General features: G+C 41.7%; 1 protein-coding gene across 8 annotated transcripts in view; it reads left to right on the top strand.

Annotated features, from left to right (window-relative positions):
* amph (amphiphysin) overlaps positions 1-20,295 on the top strand; it is a 48,625-nt gene that overhangs the window by 5,099 nt on the left and 23,231 nt on the right. For all 8 annotated transcript variants that reach the window (XM_026148850.2, XM_080292327.1, XM_026148849.2 and 5 more), the window contains exons 6-10: positions 69-176; positions 302-387; positions 13,210-13,285; positions 13,378-13,460; positions 18,827-18,965. In XM_026148850.2, coding sequence (XP_026004635.1) covers positions 69-176; positions 302-387; positions 13,210-13,285; positions 13,378-13,460; positions 18,827-18,965 — 492 coding nt within the window. The remainder of the gene's footprint in view (positions 1-68; positions 177-301; positions 388-13,209; positions 13,286-13,377; positions 13,461-18,826; positions 18,966-20,295) is intronic.

Below are 20,295 nucleotides of genomic sequence, written 5' to 3'. Positions count from 1 at the left end.
AGTTTGGTTAGGGAATGATTTTCTGAAATGGATGCATGTCATGAAAGCTCAACTTCTTTTCGTTTCAGACCCGTGTCGCCAAAAGAAGCCGCAAACTCATTGACTATGACAGTGCCCGACACCACATGGAAACCATGCAGACGTCTGGGATGAAGAATGACCGCAAGATGATCAAAGTGAGTCATTTCATGTGTAGACGGACATTCACAAGATAAAGGATCAGCTGTTTCCTGTTACCTGTGCAGCTGTTGTATCTGTGCAGGTGTTTTGTAGTTGATTTAATCATGAACTTTGTCTGTAGGCAGAGGAGGAGCTCAAAAAGGCACAGAAGGTGTTTGATGAGTTGAATACTGGTCTACAGGAAGAACTGCCAACTCTTTGGGATCGGTGAGTTTTGACATAGCATGCTAGGTTTGAGTGGGCAACTAAAATTTCAGGGTGAGTAACTTATAAGAAAAAAGGTTAAAGCTCCTGAACAACGAGCTCCTGGTTTGAGTCTGGATTTTAATACTGACATCTTAGAGAAGACTGCTTTTGTACATGATCCCTGATAGATTGAACAAGTTATTATTAAAACACTGATTAGTTCCAGGCCATATGTAGCAACCTGCGATGGTTTCTACAGCTACTCTTAGTACCATTGATGTTAAGTTAGACTCTTTTTCTCCAATTGATCTTTCTGAGTTAACTTCAATAATTACTTCCTCCAAACCATCAACGTGTCTTTTAGACCCCATTCCTAGAAAAACTGCTCAAAGAAGTCCTGCCATTAATTAATGCTTCGATCTTAAATATGATCAACCTATCTCTAATAATCAGCTATGTACCACAGGCCTTCAAGCTGGCTGTAGCCCTTGTGATGTCCTCCCGATTTGCATACAATGCAGTTCATCAGGGGTCAAAAATGTCCCCACTTCATTTGACTGTTTTTTAAAGTATAAAGTATAAATTGTCAATCAATTCAGTGTTACACCTTAGTTTTACTTAAGACCAACACATTAACACAAAATTTACTCAACATTTTACATTTTAGGGCCACCAGACCTTCTTTACAAAAAATACACCCTGTTTTTTAGCAAAAACAAATTGAGAAAATAAAATATTTAATTGTTTAGATAATTTTGACTATCTGAATAACTAGAGAGTGCTGTATGTTGAACTTTAGTGAGAAAGTTTTTTTTCAAGCGTTTATAAATTTTTAATGGCAGCACATAATCACACTGGTGGTCCTCAGGGGTCAAAAATGACCCCACTTCATTTGACTGTTTTTTTAAAGTAAAAAGTATAAATTGTCAATCAATTCAGTGTTACACCTTAGTTTTACTTAAGACCAACACATTAACTAGAGATGGCACGATACCACTTTTTTATGTCCGATACCGATACCGATATCATAAATTTGGATATCTGCCGATACCGATATGAATCCGATATAGTGTTTTTTAATCAACAAAACTGTTTTTTAAATATCTTGCTGCATTTTGTATAAGTTCATACTCAAGTTTAAAACAACAACTACACTAAAGCTATTCTGTTATACCTGTATGCAAAAAAAAATATTTCATAGTTCAGCAATACTGATCAATCTAATAAACTTAAACCTACACCATCCTCCCTATTCTGGTATTTTAAAGAGTACTTAGCATAAATATTAAGCAACCTAACTAATAGGGTTCCAACTCCCAGCAACAACAAAAATAAATAAATAAAAAATAGGGAACCACCCCTCACGCTCCACCTCATGATGCTTAATCGACGTAATCAACCTTAATTTGATGCAGTGTGAAAAAAATGCACAGAAATCAATTATTTTTCAAGAAATATTAAATAGATTCAACATCTTTCTTCAACAGAATTGCAGACTGCACAGATGGTACCTTCCCAAAGGAAAAAGTACTATAGCTTACTAGGGTATATATATTAGACTTAATAGTCACTATATACAGTAATGGACTTCTATTCATTTTACATCAGATTAAAACTTTGGGTGTCAGATAATTATTTATTAAAAGCTCGACATTTTAAATGAGAATAAGAAAGAAAAGTATGTCTTTGTGCCCCCTTTTCCCTGTTAATGCCCTATCGGCCCCCCTGGCTAAACTTTGCTAGATCCGCCCCTGCACAGTTACGTCAGCTGTAGAAAAAGATCCTGGTGTAGAAAGTAACATTAAATACATTCTAACAACAGCTGATCAAGCTTAAACGTGCTGCTGTTGTTCAGCCGCTGGTTTCCTCTTTCTGGTGCAAAGTGGGCCAAAAACAAACTAGAGAGACGGACTCGCGACAGAAAAGCCGATCAGCTGATCGTTAAGCAGTTTCATGATTGAAGTAGCAGCAAGAAGAGGCAGTCGCTCCATATATCGCTTGTTAAGCTTAACGCAGGAATGCTTTACATTCAGAGATGGACTTACACACTTGCTTTACTTCTCTCGGGATAACTTTGTCGGAGATGAAATGCTGGGTTGCTAGCGAAGCTCCAAATGCTATCCAGACCACCGACAGGTCCCGCATGCCACAGCCGCTCTATCACGTGATGCATACTGCTCTGACGTGCTAACGTTCTGAGGTGAGTTACGGCGTGTTGCAAGTTTTGTGAGGTGCTTTCGTGATATTTAATGGATCGGATTACATTTTTTATTTTTCTCCGATATCCGATCCAGTAATTTAGGTCAGTATCGGACCGATACCGATACGTAATATCGGATCGGTCCATCTCTAACATTAACACATAATTTACCCAACATTTTACATTTTAGGGCCACCAGACCTTGTTTACAAAAAATACACCCTGTTTTTTAGCGAAAACAAATTGAGAAAATAAAATATTTAATTGTTTAGATAATTTTGACTATCTGAATAACTAGAGAGTGCTGTATGTTGAACTTTAGTGAGAAAGTTTTTTTTCAAGCGTTTATAAATTTTTTTAATGGCAGCAAATAATCACACTGGTGGTCCTCAGGGGTCAAAAATGTCCCCACTTCATTTGACTGTTTTTTAAAAGTAAAAAGTATAAATTGACAATCAATTCAGTGTTACACCTTAGTTTTACTTAAGACCAACACATTAACACATAATTTACCCAACATTTTACATTTTAGGGCCACCAGACCTTGTTTACAAAAAATACACCCTGTTTTTTAGCGAAAATAAAACAAGAAAATTAAATATTTAATTAAATTAAATATTTTAAAAAAAATAAAAATTAAAAATTAAAAAAAGAATTCTCACTAAAGTTCAACATACAGAGTGCTGTATGTTGAACTTTAGTGAGAATTCTTTTTTTGAACCATTTATAAATTTTAAATGGCAGCACATAATCACACCTGTGGTCCTCAGGGCTCAAAAATGACCCCGTTTGCTTTGACTGTTTATAAAGTATAAAATATCATCCATCTCTGTGTTTCAAGGTTTTATTCAACTTTATTCCAACTCATTGCCTGACAGTTTTCTATATTTTGGCATGGTAGGAGGGCATGAGTCTGAGTGAAGGCAAACTTTCATGAGGACAAAGGCGTGTCCATATTTGACCCAAGTGCAGGAGGAAGCTCAGGTTTATTCCTCTGCACTGGTCCCATCATGGACAGCATTCTTTCTGCAGTTGCAGGCCAAGGGTCATATACAGTAAACAAGCTGTTACAGGTGATTGTTTTCTTTTGGAAACCTGCAATGTTAGGGACAACTCGCGTGTCCTGACTGCAGGACAGACGGTTTGCCATCGCACAAGAGCATGTTCCATGTACAGCTGGACCTGCATCACATGCTGCCCATGTTTTTGTCTCAAAGTTCCCTGGTTTACTTGGATGTTCTGTTGGAGGGGACAGAGTCCTTTGAAGGGGACTTGGTGCTCATACAGTCACATCAGTACCAGGATCTTACATCACAGCAGGAGGAACACCCACTTGTGTTTCAAGTCAAGTCAACACCAACACACATCATACACCTCAAATGGGAGCACGTTTGTGTCATGAACGACGATCATCTATTGTGTCTTTATCAAGAAATTATGTCCTTTTTGTGCTTCTGTGATTAATCTTGTGTCACCTTTAAAACTTCTCTACCAGACTCAGGATGTCATAAACTGGCCGTAGCGACTCTACTGGATGCACGGCAGTAAGAATCAACACACCCACATATGCCTACAGCTGCATTTGGTCCATTTTTCTTCCTCTCTCGTTGTCCCTCCTTGTTCGTCATCGAGTTGGCTGTAGAGCAGGTCATCTGCTAATTGGATGGTTGTTGGTTCAATCTCTGTGTGCTCTAGTCTGGAGTTCTTACCAAGGTGTCATTGGGCAAGTTACTGAACCCCAACTTGGTCTCTGATGCATCCATTGGCACGTGAACGTTAAAAAGCAGAATACAAGCAGAATACACTGTGTATAATGCTTTCAGTACTCGAGTAGAAAAGCCACTGAAGGAGTATGGGACCTGGCACATGTGCTTGGACTGTGGTAGATCATCTTTCTCTGAGGCACATGAGAGAGTCAGGCATCGTCTGTCACTGGGAAGGTTAGAAGACCAGATCAGTGTTTCCTCACGTTACTGCAAATATTCCTCTGTCTCAGCTGATTCCTCTTTCCTGCTTGATTCTTTGTCTTCATCACGAAGAAGTCAAAAAACTCAAAAGAAATTGCAGGGCAGCAGAAAGGAGGTGGAGGAAAAATAAAAATACTATCAACCATCAAATATTTTGCAAGCAACTTAAAATGTACAATAATACATTAAGGAATTCAAGAAATTCATACTTCGCCAAAATAATCAGTAATAACAAAAATAATCCCAAGGTCCTCTTTTCCACCATAGATCATTTATTTAACCCTGATTTTAACAGCTCCCAAAGAACCCCCACAGACTCGCTCTGTGAGCAGTTTGCAGACCACTTCAGGGGAAAAATCAGCGCCATCAGATCTGATATTTTATCTAATCGCGATATGATTGTAAACACATCTGAGGGCTCGATTGTACCTGAGGAGACACTGGACAGCTTTGTCCTGGTTAATGCTGAGAACCTTCAGAAGGTTTTCTCCACAGTGAGACCCACCACATGTCTTTTAGATCCAATCCCCTCTTCACTCTTTAAAACACTTTATGGATTTTTTGAGGCTGAGCTTTTATACATGATGAACTGCTCTCTTCAGTTGGGTGTCTTCCCTGCTGCCTTTAAAACGGCGGTGGTGAGGCCCCTTCTGAAGAAGAGCAATTTGGATTGTAATGATTTTAATAACTACAGACCTGTATCCAACTTACCATTTTTAAGTAAAATCTTAGAAAAACTTGTTTTTACTCAGATTACTGATTTTCTCAATGATAGACAGATCCTGGAGATATTCCAGTCTGGATTTAGGGTGAACCACAGCACAGAGACGGCTCTCCTAAAGGTTTTAAATGATCTTAGATGTAACTGGGACGCCCAAAAGCTCTCAGTCCTGGTGCTACTGGATCTAAGCGCAGTCTTTGATACAGTAGACCACGCTATTCTTTTAAACAGACTGAAACACATGGTGGGCCTCTCTGGTGCTGTACACAACTGGTTCACTTCCTATCTCTCTGACAGATCTTTTATGGTGAGTATGGATACATGCTCCTCTAAGATCCATAAAATGACATGTGGTGTGCCTCAAGGGTCGGTTTTAGGCCCTGTACTTTTTAATTTGTATATGCTCCCTCTCGGCGGTGTCATCAGGAGGCATGGAGTGAACTTCCACAGTTACGCTGATGACACTCAGCTGTACATCTCCGTGTCTCCTGATTACACCAGACCAATGGATGCCCTTTTTAACTGTATCTTAGATATACGATCTTGGATGGCAGAAAACTTTTTACAGCTTAACCAGGACAAAACTGAAGTTTTAATCGTCGGTCCCGAGGCTCAGAGAGAGAAACTCTTGTCTAAATTAGAGGCATTTTCACTATGTCCTTCGCTACAAGTGAAAAACCTGGGTGTTATTTTTGACTCTGAGCTTGGTTTTATCCCACATATTAAACATGTGACCAAAATTGGATTTTATCATCTAAAAAATATAGCCAGAGTCCGCCCTATTCTCTCTCGGGCCAACACAGAGATGCTGATGCATGCTTTTATTACCAGTCGCATTGATTACTGTAATGCCCTGCTCTCTGGTCTTCCTAAGAAGAATATTTCAACTTTACAACTTTTGCAAAACTCGGCAGCTCGTGTGCTGACGAAGACCAGAGGGCGGGCCCACATTACACCGGTTTTAGAATCGCTGCACTGGCTCCCCGTGTGTTTCAGGATCGATTTTAAAGTTCTTTTATTGGTTTTTAAATGTCTTAATGGTCTTGGGCCTTCTTATCTCTCAGATCTGCTTTTACCATACGAACCCTCGCGGACCCTGAGGTCCTCTGGTGCTGGCCTTTTGATTGTCCCTAAAGTCAGGACACATACTCACGGAGAGGCAGCTTTTCAGTGGTATGGTCCTCGTCTGTGGAACAGCCTGCCGGAGGAGCTCAGGGCCGCAGAGAACGTACATGTTTTTAAGAACAGGCTCAAGACCCACCTTTTTAATTTAGCTTTTACTTAGCGTTTATTTATTTTATGCTTATTTATTCTATCCTGTTATTCTATTATTAATTTAGACTTTACCTAATATTTATTGATTTTATTCTTATTCATTTTTTAATCTTCTTACTCTATTTATATTTATATTGTATCCTGTTCTTATTTACTTTATCGTTTTACCCTGTATATATCCTATTGTGTCATATCTCCAGTGTTTCCTCAGAGGGCGCTCTCTGCACCGGGGCTGTGATTGACCGTGGCTGCTGGGTCTCTGGGGGTCCTCTCAGCCTGGCTGGGGGGCTCCTTGGCCTCCCTCCTGCTGTGTGCCCAGCCTGGAGGCTGCGGTCTGTGACCGGCTCCCGGTGCAGACGGCTCCCTGTTATAGTGTTTCCTCACTTGGCTCATGCGAGCCCAGCCCAATTTTTACTCTTTAAGTGTGCGCGTGTGTGGGTGTGTGTGTGTGTGTGTGTGTGTGTGTGTGTGTGTGGGGGGGGGGGGGTATGTGTGTATTCACATCATTTATGTTAATGAGAGTGTGGGGAGTGAGTTGGAGGGTGGGGTGGGCTGCTTTTAACTATGTAAAGCACTTTGTGCTACATTTTTTTTGTATGAAAAGTGCTTTATAAATAAAGATTGATTGATTGATTGATTGATAATTGAAATGGATGATGTGTAGTCCTCTGACACATCTTCTATTTCAGTTTCACATTCTGAAAATTCAAGAAACTTCAAGAAGCCCAGTCACTTTCTCTCCAAGCTCCTCAGACTACCATGTCCTGGATGCCTGAGAAGCTACTTGAACATAGTTCAGATTCTTCATCACTTTTCTTCACTTCATAGCCTTCTTCCACTTCTGCAGGTGGCTGATGTGCTTTTTCAGAGAAAGGGTAGCATGTGCTCTAAATATTGACAAATATTTTCTATATCTTCTAACCCTGGATCTTCCTGAACATTGATTCTCCCTCCTCATTATACTAGAGGACAATATGTGCTTTGTCCTACTGGTCATTGCTTTGCACAACATGGTAAAAAAAAGTATGCTCATCAAAGTATGCAAATCTCCAGTGCAATGGAGGCTTTTGAGGATACTTTCTGTGTATGTATTATTGTAGAGTCTACCTTACAATACGAAACACTTTGATGCGGCTGTTGTTGTGATTTGGCGCTGTATAAATAAAATTTCATTGAATATAGAGCACCTGCCTCCTCATTGTGCTGCCTGTTGTGGTTGTTATGACCAGTGCTTGACCCCACACATCAGTGATCCAAGATCAAAGATGTTTGAAAGCAGTATGGTGTGAAAATACGGCTCTTTGCAACACTTTGTACTTTGGGGTCATTTCTGTCCTACGAGGACCACCAATGTTATAAAATTCAATAAAAACCACATAAATAAATCAAATTACTTAAAACTTATTCCAATCATTCATAGTATAGTAATGAATAACTTCTGTTATTTTCAGACCATTTGATGAATAAAAAACACATTTTTGATAGCAAAAGATTTCTTTAGAGGACAAAAATGACCCGTGGACATCACAAGGGGTAGTTAAACCTTTACTCAAAAAGCATCTCTAGACCCAGCAGTCTTAGCTAATTATAGGCCAATCTCCAACCTTCCTTTCATATCAAACATCCTTGAAAGAGTAGTTGTCAAACAGCTAACAGATCATCTGCAGAGGAATGGTTTATTTGAAGAGTTTCAGTCAGGTTTCAGAGCTCATCACAGCACAGAAACAGCTTTAGTGAAGGTTACAAATGATCTTCTTATGGCCTCTGACAGTGGACTCGTCTCTGTGCTTGTCCTGCTAGACCTCAGTGCAGCGTTCGATACTGTCGACCATAATATCCTATTACAGCGATTAGAACATGCTGTAGGTATTACAGGTAATGTCCACAAGGCTGCAGGTCCTGATGGCATCCTCGGGCGTGTTCTCAGAGCGTGTTCTGGGGAGCTTGCAGGAGTGCTGACAGACATAATCAACCTGTCCTTGGCCCACGCTGTGGTACCGGCCTGCTTCAAATCCACCTCCATTGTCCCGATACCCAAAAACTCCAACCCATCTAGCCTCAATGACTACCTCCCAGTAGCACTCACCCCCATCATCACTAAGTGCTTAGAGCAGCTGGCCCTAGCACACTACAAATCCTGTCTCCCCCCACCCTGGACCCCCACCAATTCGCATACCGCCAGAACAGGAGCACAGAGGATGCAGTCTCCATCGCACTGCACTCTGTCCTCTCACACCTGGACAACAACAACACCTACGCCAGAATGCTGTTTATAGGGCTTTGGAGTTGACGTCACGCCGCAATGCATTGTGGGAGCGCAGCTCCATTTTCGGGGTCTACGAATCAAAACAAACACACTGTGTTGGAACGACGACGACAAGAAACATGCTTAAAAGCAGCTCAAAAGAAAACGGACGGTATAGAGACCGATTGCGTCCAGAGGCGAAGCAGCGGTACTTGAAAAAAAATAGAGTGCATCGCAAATCTGGACCCATTTGAAATACGGCAGTGGAGTAAAGACCCAGACGACTTACCGCCACTGTCCTACCCCGATATCTTCACGTATCTTGTTTGTGGAGTAAGCGCTTACACAGCGAACCAGTTTCGTAATTACAAGTCACTGGAGGCGCACATCCAATTTACAAATGGCTGGGTGCAAGATTTGGCTATTTTCAAGCCGCCAAACTCTGAGTACGTCGTCAAACTAAGTCAGCTGGAGTGCATCGAGTGAAATAGCCATTTTCCACCCCCCACCATAATTAATGTTACACATTTATCATTTAACTGCTAAAATATCGTTATCATATTATATGCCCATAATTGTAAAGTACATGCAAATTAACACATTGATAATCGGGTAAATTATTAACGCCAATTTGTGTCCTTCCTGTCTCATTTCATTTATTGTCTTTACATCAACCAATCAAGTCACTCCATTCTATGTTTGATCGCAATTTCTATAAGTTCCGAGACGATGATATTATTCAGCTATAAAGTGTGATGTGAACATATTTAGAACTTACCGGAATGAAAATGTCTTGAGCACACCAGCTGATATCTGGAGACGTAACAGAACATGATATCAGCTCGTCTCACGGCTGCTATCCAGGCTAGACGCCTTCGTTTGGTAATATCCGATACATGAGCTCCTTCATGTTGCTTCCAGGTTGGGAAAGCATAAAAAGACAATCCAAACTTATTCCCATGCCGGTCGTAAGATCGAACATTGCAGCCGACCACACAGCAAGTACGAACCATGGCTATGATTTCGCTCCTTACTTAGACCCCCAAAATGGCGGATCGGGCCAAAATCCTTTCCACGCCCACCCCCGTGACATCACGCTCCAAAGCCCTATAGACTTCAGTTCAGCATTCAATACAATCCACCCCTCACAACTCATCAGGAAACTGACAGACCTGGGCATCAGTTCCCTCATGTGCAAATGGTTACTGGACTTCCTGACCAACCGCCCCCAACATGTCCGGCTGGATAACCACTGCTCATCTACCATCACAATGAACACCGGTGTACCACAAGGCTGTGTGATGAGCCCTTTCCTCTACTCCCTCTTCACCCACGACTGCAGACCTGCTGATGGTTCCAACACCATCATTAAGTTTGCAGATGACACCGCGGTGATTGGCCTCATCAGTGACAACGATGAGGGCGCCTACAGGGAGGAGGTGGATCGTCTGGCTGAGTGGTGCGACACAAACAACCTGCTGCTTAACACCGAGAAGACCAAGGAGCTCATCGTGGACTACAGGAGGAATGCTGACCCACATCCACCCATCCACATTAAGGGTACGGCTGTGGAGCGTGTGAGCAGCTTCAAGTTCCTGGGAGTCCACATCTCCGAGGATCTCACCTGGACGACCAACTGCTCCAAGCTGGTTGGCTCACCAGCGCCTCTTCTTCTTGAGGACTCTGAGGAAGAACCACCTGTCCTCAGACATCCTGGTGAACTTCTATCGTTGCACCATCGAGAGCATCCTGACCAACTGTATAACAGTCTGGTACGGGAACTGCTCTGCCTCGGACCGGAAGGCGTTGCAGAAGGTCGTGAAAACTGCCCAGCGCATCGCCAGAGCACCACTTCCTGCCTTAAAGGACATCTACAGGAAGCGGTGTCTGAAAAGGGCTGGGAAAATCATCAAAGACCCCAGTCACCCATCACATGGACTCTTCACCCTCCTGCCCTCTGGGAGGCGCTACAGGAGCCTCCGGACTAAGACCACCAGGTACCAGAACAGCTTCTTCCCCACAGCTGTCAGACTCCTGAACTCTGCCTCCTGACATCTGACCCACGTTAAACTCATGGACTGGACATATACACACACCCACAACCACCTACACACACAATGGACAACTGTACCGTCAAACACACAATAATAACATGGACTGAACCACCACTCACAACCACTAGCACTTTACATACCTCTGTAGAAATTATCCACATATCTCACTTATTTTAACTGCACTACTGTATAGCTCTGTGTAAATAATCATTCTGTACAATATGATAATTTTAATTCTACAACTGTTTACAACTTGCATAGTTCCCATTTCTGTATAGCTGTATATCTCAGATTTCTGTATAGTTTTTCATATTTATATCCTGTTCATAGCCTGTACATAGCTTGTACTCACTACAGCCTGTACATATAGTTATAGAATATTCACAACATACTTCATACCGTGTACATTATAACATACCATAATAGACCCATTTCTGTAATATACTCACATATCTATATTATTGCTAATATATATTGTAATATATCTATATCACTAAAGCACTTCTGGATGGATGCACACTGCATTTCGTTGCCCTGTACCTGTGCATGTGCAATGACAACAAAGTTGAATTTTATTTTATTCTATTCTATTCTATTCTATTCTACTGTGCTGCAGTGGTTTGTATCATATCTATCTAATAGACTCCAGTTTGTGCATGTAAATGGAGAGTCCTCTTCACACACTGAGGTTAATTATGGAGTTCCACAGGGTTCAGTGCTAGGACCAGTTCTGTTTACATTATACATGCTTCCCTTAGGCAGCATCATTAGAAGACATAGCATACATTTACACTGCTATGCAGATGGCACCCAGCTCTATCTGTCCATGATGCCAGATAACACACACCAATGAGTTAAACTGCAGGAATGTCTTAAAGACATAAAGACCTGGATGGCCGCTAACTTTCTGCTTCTTAATTCAGATCAAACTGAGGTTATTGTACTCGGCCCTGAATATCTTAGAAATATGGTATCTAACCAGATTCTTACTCTGGATGGCATTACCTTGGCCTCCAGTAACGCTGTGAGGAACCTTGGAGTCATTTTTGACCAGGACATGTCCTTCACCGCACATATTGAACAAATATGTTTAATTGAATTGGTAATTGATCAGACTATGGATCAGTGACTCATTCCTGCAGTTCCTCTATTCAATTCAATTTTATTTACACAGCACCAAACCACAACAACAGTCGCCTCAAGGTGCTTTATATTGTAAGGTAGACCCTACAATAATGGATACAGAGAAAAACCCAACAATCATATGACCCCCTATGAGCAGCACTTTGGCAACAGTAGGAAGGAAAAACTCCCTTTTAACAGGAAGAAACCTCCGGAAGAACCGGCTCAGGGAGGGGCGGGGCCATCTGCTGCGACCGGTTCGCGACTCAGAATCGAGCGCAAAAAAAGACGTAAACACAGCGCCGACCCGACGCATCAGGATCAGTGAGCTGTCGGCTTTTCAGCCCCGATGCCGTGTGAGGGCCGTTGGGTGAGAAAGCCGAGGAAGAGAAAGCTGATTCGGATGTGTCGGGTCCGCGTTTACGTCTTTGTGTGGCATCTGTTTACGTGCTCTCATTTGCTGTTTGTTGAAATAGTTTTGTGAGCTTTAACCTGAGATTCTGTCATTTCTGGCAAAATCCATTTATATTTAAAAGTTGATTCAGGATGTGAATATGAATCGATATCGCTTTATTCAAGCTACTCACCTCTGTCTGTCTGCCCGCCCTGGACTTTCAAACATATACACGGATTACATGAATATCTGGACCACGACCAATCAGAGAGGTCCCGCCCCTGACTATCTTTGATTGGTTTAGACCATGATAGGGGCACAATGTGTGTCTGCTGTTGACCACACGGAGACTTTCAGAGTTGCGGAGTATTTTTTATTTATTTATTTTGTTACTCGAACAGTTGGTCGCACCAGTATTGCTCTCGTTTTCTTGTTTTCTTTTTTCTTTCTCAACAGGTAATCCAGGTGATTGATAGATGTATTTTTTGTCTGCTTATTTAGTTGGTTTTTGTTTTTTGCCCTTTATCCCCGTCCCTCTTCTCCGCTGTTTTTTCCCCCTCTTCCTTTCTCCCTTTTCTTTTCCTCATTCAAGTCTGTCCCGTATTTAGCAAGTGAAAATAAAAAATAAAATACACAATAAAAGGTGAATCAAATAGACCATTACGGCAAGGCTGGGATGGTCCATTTGGTAAAGTAAATCCGTTGGGCATCTTTCCTCGCCTTTAGACAATAATTCTGATGGCAAAAGAGCCAAACGGGACAGGCAAAAAAAAAAAAAAAAGAGAAGAGAAGAGAACCTTCACAGCCCCAAATTGTAGTATTTATAAAAACAACAACAACCAAGTTTTACTTTTGTGTTCTGCAGCCGAGTTGGCTTCTACATCAGCACCTTCAAGAGTGTAACGAATCTTGAAGCAAAGTTTCATCGTGAGATCTCACTGGTGAGTTTTTCATTTCCTAAACCAACAGGGTTGCTTTTCTTTTTTTCTTCGAAATCATTTGAACTGAAAAATGTCTCTTTTAAACCATCCAGGTGTGCAGAGAACTGTACGAAGTGATGACCAAACTGGGAGAGCAGCACTCTGACAAGATATTCACCATCCAAGGGGCTCCGAGGTCAGTACAAGCTTTTTCCATAACTGAGGAAAACGAAGGTAGATCAGCGTTTGGTTTCAGTGTCTTAAACTGATTGTACAATGTGATGGCAGCAATGGGTTTAGAAAAAATCAATTTTATTATTCTGTTTTTAGTTATTCTTTCAACATAAACCAATCAAACTAGAGTTTGGGTGGCTGGGATTTAAAGATAATAGTCCAGTTTCCTTCCACAGTTCAAACACATGCATTTTAACTGGTCATCTAAGGAGCTTGGAAAGAAAAGCATCTGGACTACGATAACCTGGATGACTGAGAACCTTCACAGATTTATTAACTGGTCATTGTAAAGTACCCATAGAGTTTTAATCCACTCATCATGGACATGGATGTCATGGTAATTTGGGGCTTTTAATGATTTCTTTGAACTGTTCTTTTTCCAGAAAGTTCTTCAGAATTTATTTAGGATTAAGACAGTGTTTCCCAAACCTTTTTTGCTACGCCCCCCTTTGTTTTACAAGAAAAATGTTCGCACACGCACGCACAAACACATCCTCCAACCTCACACACCCTTATTTTGCTCCATCGTGGTTTATTTCACACTTCAAACATTTAGTAAACAATTAAACAAATACAAGTAACCTGCAATAAATTACAGGTATTAAGGAAATAAACTACTAACTCTTTTACGCTGTGTCCGCACCTACACGGGTATTTTTGAACACGCAGCTGTTTCGTCCACATAAACGGCGTTTCGAATCACAGAAAACTGAGATTTTTTTAAACTCCTTTTTTGCGTTTACGTGTGGACGAGGAATACAGAGTTCGTCACGCAACGTCAAAGGTATGTGCCTTTTTCCACGTCACGCTGTGGCCACGTTATTGTTTACATGAGATGAATTGCAGAATAGCAGATAGAGACAAAATACTGTTAATCTGACTGTCTGCAGGTTTTACACGCAGTTACTGTCCCTCCATTTACAAAGGCAGAGGCGTCACGGTGTCATTATTTTACGTGTAGTTGTTTTTTCCTGTGTAATAATGTTCAACATTGCTGTCAATACATTTTTCAAAAAAAGGCTCTCTGTGAAAAATGGGTTCAAAAACATAAACAGCTGTGGAATCCTGTTTGCCTGTGATTTGAACTGGGGGAACAAATCGTGTCAGGATCAGCCTGATGTTATTTGTATCCCGCTGTAACTTTACTGTATAAAGAGCAAACATCTCCAACATGTCAGGAGTAGTTAGTCATTACAACAAGTGTTTGTGAACTAAAAATCAAGAATGTGGGATCCTGTTTGTCCGTGATTTGGAGAGCTCAGCGCTGCTCCCGACGAACAGAAAATTAATCCTGCAGGACACTGGTGCAGGTGAAGCCAAAGGGAAGATTTGCTTCACCATATTTTCTAGTCTTTGGCTTAGAATGAAGTTGGTTTGGAAACATATTCAGCGATGCTTCATTTCCTGCTTTGCGTTTGTGGGCGCCCCGTGCTAGCAGTGTCCAAGCGTTCAGGTTTTTTTTTTCCCTTTTCATACCGCGACCCGCTGTAATGGCGCTGCGCCCCCCCCCTAGGGGGCGGGCCCCACACTTTGGGAAGGTCTGGATTAAGAGATGGAATGGCTTCTGACACTTCTTACTTGCATAAGTCCTTTCTTTGTGGCTCAGACAGCAAAAATATATATATATATTTTTTCCCCAGGAATTTTGCTCTGTCCTCAGGAGAAGACGTGTCTTCTGAATATAAACTAGCAATATAAAACTAGAAAGTTTCAGAAGAAATTTTAAGTGTGCCTATGCTGCTGCCAATGAGTGTTGTTTGCCATTGCCGGCTACAGGGAGCAAAACTCAGCAGAGCAGCCCTTCTCCACCATGAACTACGGTAAAAACAAACACTGCTCGCGCCTTACAGATGACAGCTTACAGTCTTGCGTAAAGATGAAGTGACTTCGTACAGCCCCGATTTGCAGACGCTGTGCGCAGAAGTTCAGGAGCAAAAGTCCCATTGTACCACGGCAGACATGATGATGTTTGCATGAACACGCTTTCTTAAAGCCTTTGAATGAAAACAAAAGGCTTTAAGTCAGCTTACATCACTGTCATACATATTCCTGTTGGTATATGTATGATTTCTATACATTTTACGTCAGATAAAAACATTGTTCGTAAGATTCAGATAATTATTAAATAAAAGCCAGATATTTTAAATGAGAATAAGAAAGAAAAGTATTTCTTTGTGTCCCCCTTTCCCTGTTAATGCCCTGCCTGGCCCCCTGGCAAAACTTTGCTAGATTCGCCCCTGCACAGTTACCAGCTGTCAGCTACTTAGAAAAGTATCCTGGTGTTATTTGTCTCTCAGAAACAGCTCATAACTTCCCTTCAACTCATTCATGTCACCTAAAAGGTAAACCTGTTTCTCCATCACCTGTTCAGCTCTGATGATTCAGTAAGGACATCTCCTGGTTTCATCTTCATGTTTCCCTCTCACCAGATATACAAACCAATATCATGACCAGCAGGTTTTATAGCTGTGGCTCCAGCAAACATCAGCTGATACTAGAAATTAATATAAAAAAATTCTAACAACAGCCGATCAAACTTAAACGTGCTGCTGTTGTTTAGCGCGACACCCGCCGATTTCCCCATTCTGGCGCAAAGTGGGCCAGATGTAAAGGTGATGACTGAAATTAGTCAATTAGTCTGTATCTGCTCAGTTTGAATCCAACAATAAGATGCTGTGCCCCAAAAGCTAAAAATAGTCTCTATCTCTTACTCACACACACACACACACACACACACACACACACACACACACACGGTGTCATAGTCTATTAATTGGTAGCTTAAAAAAGAAGCTGAGGTCCATATTAGAAAAGCTGCTAAAATCATAAAACTTTACAGAATTGTAATAAATTAGCAATATAAATTGCTGGTCTGTGGTAGTGTATTAATTCGTAATGGAAAACAATAAGGTTGAACCAGGTGGAATCAAACCCACAATGTTTGGTCTGCAGACCCGTGTCATTACCAATTGCGCCACTGACAAGAGCAAGGGGTGCCTGGAAACCAGAGTGATGAGCAGTCAGAATTAGATCGCACTGAGAGGCGAAAAACGCCGTTTTTTTTGGTGTTACAAAACGTCGTGTAACTCAAAAATTAGTTGGGATAGAAGAATAACTCTTGTACTGGGTCTTGGCATAGGCACACTTATGCACACTAACCCTAACCCTAATAAGAAGAATAAATCTGACGAATAGTAATAAGTATAAATCTGACGAATAGTAATAAGTGTGCCACTCGGCATAGGCACACTTAATAATGAAATTATCAATGTACTAAACATGGTGCATTCAGACTCAATGTCCCCAGCCACCCTTAGAATGCTTGTCCAAGCTCTACAACAGGTGGGAGTTGAAGCTCTGACGTACCAGGGCATCTCCCACTGCTACTGCACCATCACTGAATGTTTAGGTGAAGCCGGTCTGTCCAGCGTACTCCCCCACCACCTGATCCAACTCGCCACCAGGTGGTGATCCGCTCCTCTCTTCACCCGAGTTCCCAGAACATATGGCTGCATAGCTGATGATATGATTACAAAACTGATCATCGAACTGTGACCTAGGGTGTCCTAGTGCCACCTGCACTTACGGGCATCCTTATGTTCGAATGTGGTGTTCACTTTGGACAAACTGTAGTTTGCACAGAAGTCCAGTGTGGGCAGTTGCAAGTTGAGTTTAAAGGTGTTGATTATGGAGCAGGGGCTTCTTTCTTGGATGGCACCCTCTTAGTTCCTGAGATGTTTCCAGTTCATGGCAAGCTTGAGCCTTGGTGGTTCCTGGGTATTCTTGAACCAACCAATTTCCTCTGAACCTGAGGGGGACAGTTTGGGTCTTCCAGACCTAACAAAGTGTTGACTGATCCAAATAACTTCTACTTAGTAATGTAAAGTTAAAATACCTTACCTTTTAATGTTAAAAGACATTCAGCACCACTTATTAAAAATGTAAGCGGGTGTATGTATACTTTTTTCCTATGTGGATTGTAGAGAATAAAATTTCTGGTTCTTTTTTTTTTTTAGGTTACATCCTGGAAAAAGAACAGTTCAGAGAAATGATGAATAGCACAAAATTACCCTAACATTCATGGCCATGATTAGTGGATGAAAACTTCTGACTGCAGCTGTTGTCGTGTTCAAATTTTTCAGAAGGGATTCAGGAGAAATTTCTGTCGGTTAAAAAGATTTAATTTGCTTCAGCAGTTGAAATTACAAGTTGAAGCATTGAACCTCTGTGTGAACCACTGGTCTGCTACTCAGAAAGGATGACTGTCACAAATCACTGAGGACTCACACGCAGGACGCTCCAACTTGAGAAGGACACAGTGGAATTTTTTACACGTTCCACCAAGTGTATGTACAGACAGCGTAGGGAATAGTGCCATATACAAAGGTGACAGGGGTGTGGGCTCCAGGGAATCCAAGGTGGGGAGGATGGGGGGAAAACACTCGCTCCTCTTCGATCACTCACTGCTCGCCACCGGCCACTCTACAATCACTCGCTACAAGGAATCCTCTCAGGGAACACAGGGACGGGTCCGGGAATTTATATACAGAACATACACGTTAGCACAAAGGCACAGAAGTAACAAAGGCTTTATACTTTGAGAGCCCGGCTACACTGACGCGAGTCACACAATGATCCAGCGATGAATAGCCGCCATCCCTCGGCTTAAATGCTAACAGCGTAAGGGTTCAGCTGTTTCCTCTTCACGGGTGCGTAGCCGAGGGCATGAACCCACATTGAGTTCCGCCCCAGCGAGAGAGAGACAACAGTGCTACTGATCAGCTACCTGCTGATCCAAAGGGCCCTGACAATAATGGTGAAACGGGCTGTCCAGCTTATATACTGTGACAATAACAAAAGATTATTATAGCCATCTTCTCCCAACACAAATGCGGCAGTGTGCTCCTCCCATCCATTCACTTCCGACCTCCCATCTGCTCTGATTCCTGGAAGACACAGACACATAAATACACCCTACGTATCCTTGGCTATCTGCTCTTATTGTTATGCTGATTTCAGTTCAGGACATCTTTTTCGGACTTCCTGACCCAGAGACTATTCTAACCATTATCATGTATGTAAGCATGCTGCAAAAACCCTCTGCACTCTACGTGTGCAAATTTTCAAATCCAGACAACAGCGCTGAATGAAGCTCTCAACCCTCAAACACGCGCCAACACACTTATGAGAACATTTGCATTGTTTATATATTAACATAATAAAATGGCTTCATTTAATTATTTTATAAACAATTTAACAAATTTTCAACACTAAGTTTGAATGTGAGTGTGACAGAAGTCTTTGCTTAGTTCCTGTCCTGTTCATCAGTGATTCAGGACCTCTACGACTCGCGAGAACCCCATCACCACCAGAAGATGAGAGTCCACCTGATAGTCCAGATCTCAGCACCAATCATATGCTCCGTCCCATCTCACCTGGACCGCCTCGACCCAAATCTCCAATGCAGGTAAGTGTCAGGTCCCATGTAGATGTTAGTCACTGGATCTAGTTGTGTATCTGGACAAAATAATAATTTTCATTGTTTGTAAAAATGTAAATGTAGTAATTAGTTTTGCACTTGAATATTTGACCGAAGTTAATTTCATAGGTGCAGGTGTCAAACTCCAGTCCTCGAGGGCTGTGGTCCTAAACTTTTCCATGTGTCCCTGCTGCAGCACACCTGAATAACATTAGCAAGACTTTATAGGACTTGACTGCAAGCTGAGGAGGCAGTTCAGCCCTTTGATTCGTGTAACAGCAGCTCATGAGTGAATGAACATGGTGCAATAAAAGTACTTTTAGAAGTACATTTTTCAAAACCCTTTACTTCACTCTAAGTTACTTGAGTAGGGTTAGGGGTTGCAGTCAAACTTTATAGAGTCTTGCTAATTAGCCACTAACGTTATTCAGGTGTGTTGCACCATGGACAAGCTTCAGGACAGCGGCCCTCAGTGACTGGAGTTTGACAGCCCTGGATTTGGATTGTGTTTTTAAAAACATGAAAATTTTAATAATTTTAAACACCCGACCTCACTCACAGCAGTGATCGATCACATGGCCTCATTACCAAAGCATTCAGGTGTTTCCTTTAAAAACAGAACTCTGTGGCAGTGCTGCTAACCAACTTTTGTCCTCCGCTGTTGACGGCGGAAATCTCTTTGCTGTTCCAACCTCAAAGGCTGCGAATAGGAATTTCTGTCAGTGATCAATAATGTCAAAGTCACAGCTCACCATTGTCTTTAACTGCAAAACTCGACCTGATCAGACTGAACAATAATAACAAGCGATCGATGGGTATGCATGACTGATAGTGGTGTGTTTGTTTGAACTTCACGGTAACTTTCTGGGACTGTTTTTTCTTTGCTGCACACTTTTGTCTGTTGATTTGGTGAGTGAACAAGAGCTGTCTGTCCTGTGTCTGTGCCTCTGTCTGTAGATCACTACAGCAGTGTTATATACAGTCTGCAGATCATATATAACACAGTAGAGCCCGAGAGTAGAACATCACCTAGTTTCTACTGATGTTCATGAGATCTGACCTTTCCTAACATTTAACGTTCTGTACATGTCAGTGTATGTTGGTGTGTCTGTAATGTCATGGCAAGTTTCTACAACACTGGTTGAGTTTGCTAAGGTGCAGTGCAAGAGCTGATATCTTAACCAGGAAATAGTGTAAAAACACCAAAACACGGAGGATCTCAATTGTCAGCCAGCCCATATGAGCTGCTGCTGATACTGAAATGTCATCAGACACCTTAAGACAAAATACAGGAATATCTGAGCATTGGTTCATTGAC

Source organism: Astatotilapia calliptera, chromosome 18 (assembly GCF_964374335.1).
Source record: "Astatotilapia calliptera chromosome 18, fAstCal68.1, whole genome shotgun sequence".
NCBI classification, from domain to species: Eukaryota; Metazoa; Chordata; class Actinopteri; order Cichliformes; family Cichlidae; genus Astatotilapia; species Astatotilapia calliptera.
The sequence above is the reverse complement of the archived record's forward strand: the minus strand, read 5'-3'. Positions and strand labels throughout refer to the sequence as shown.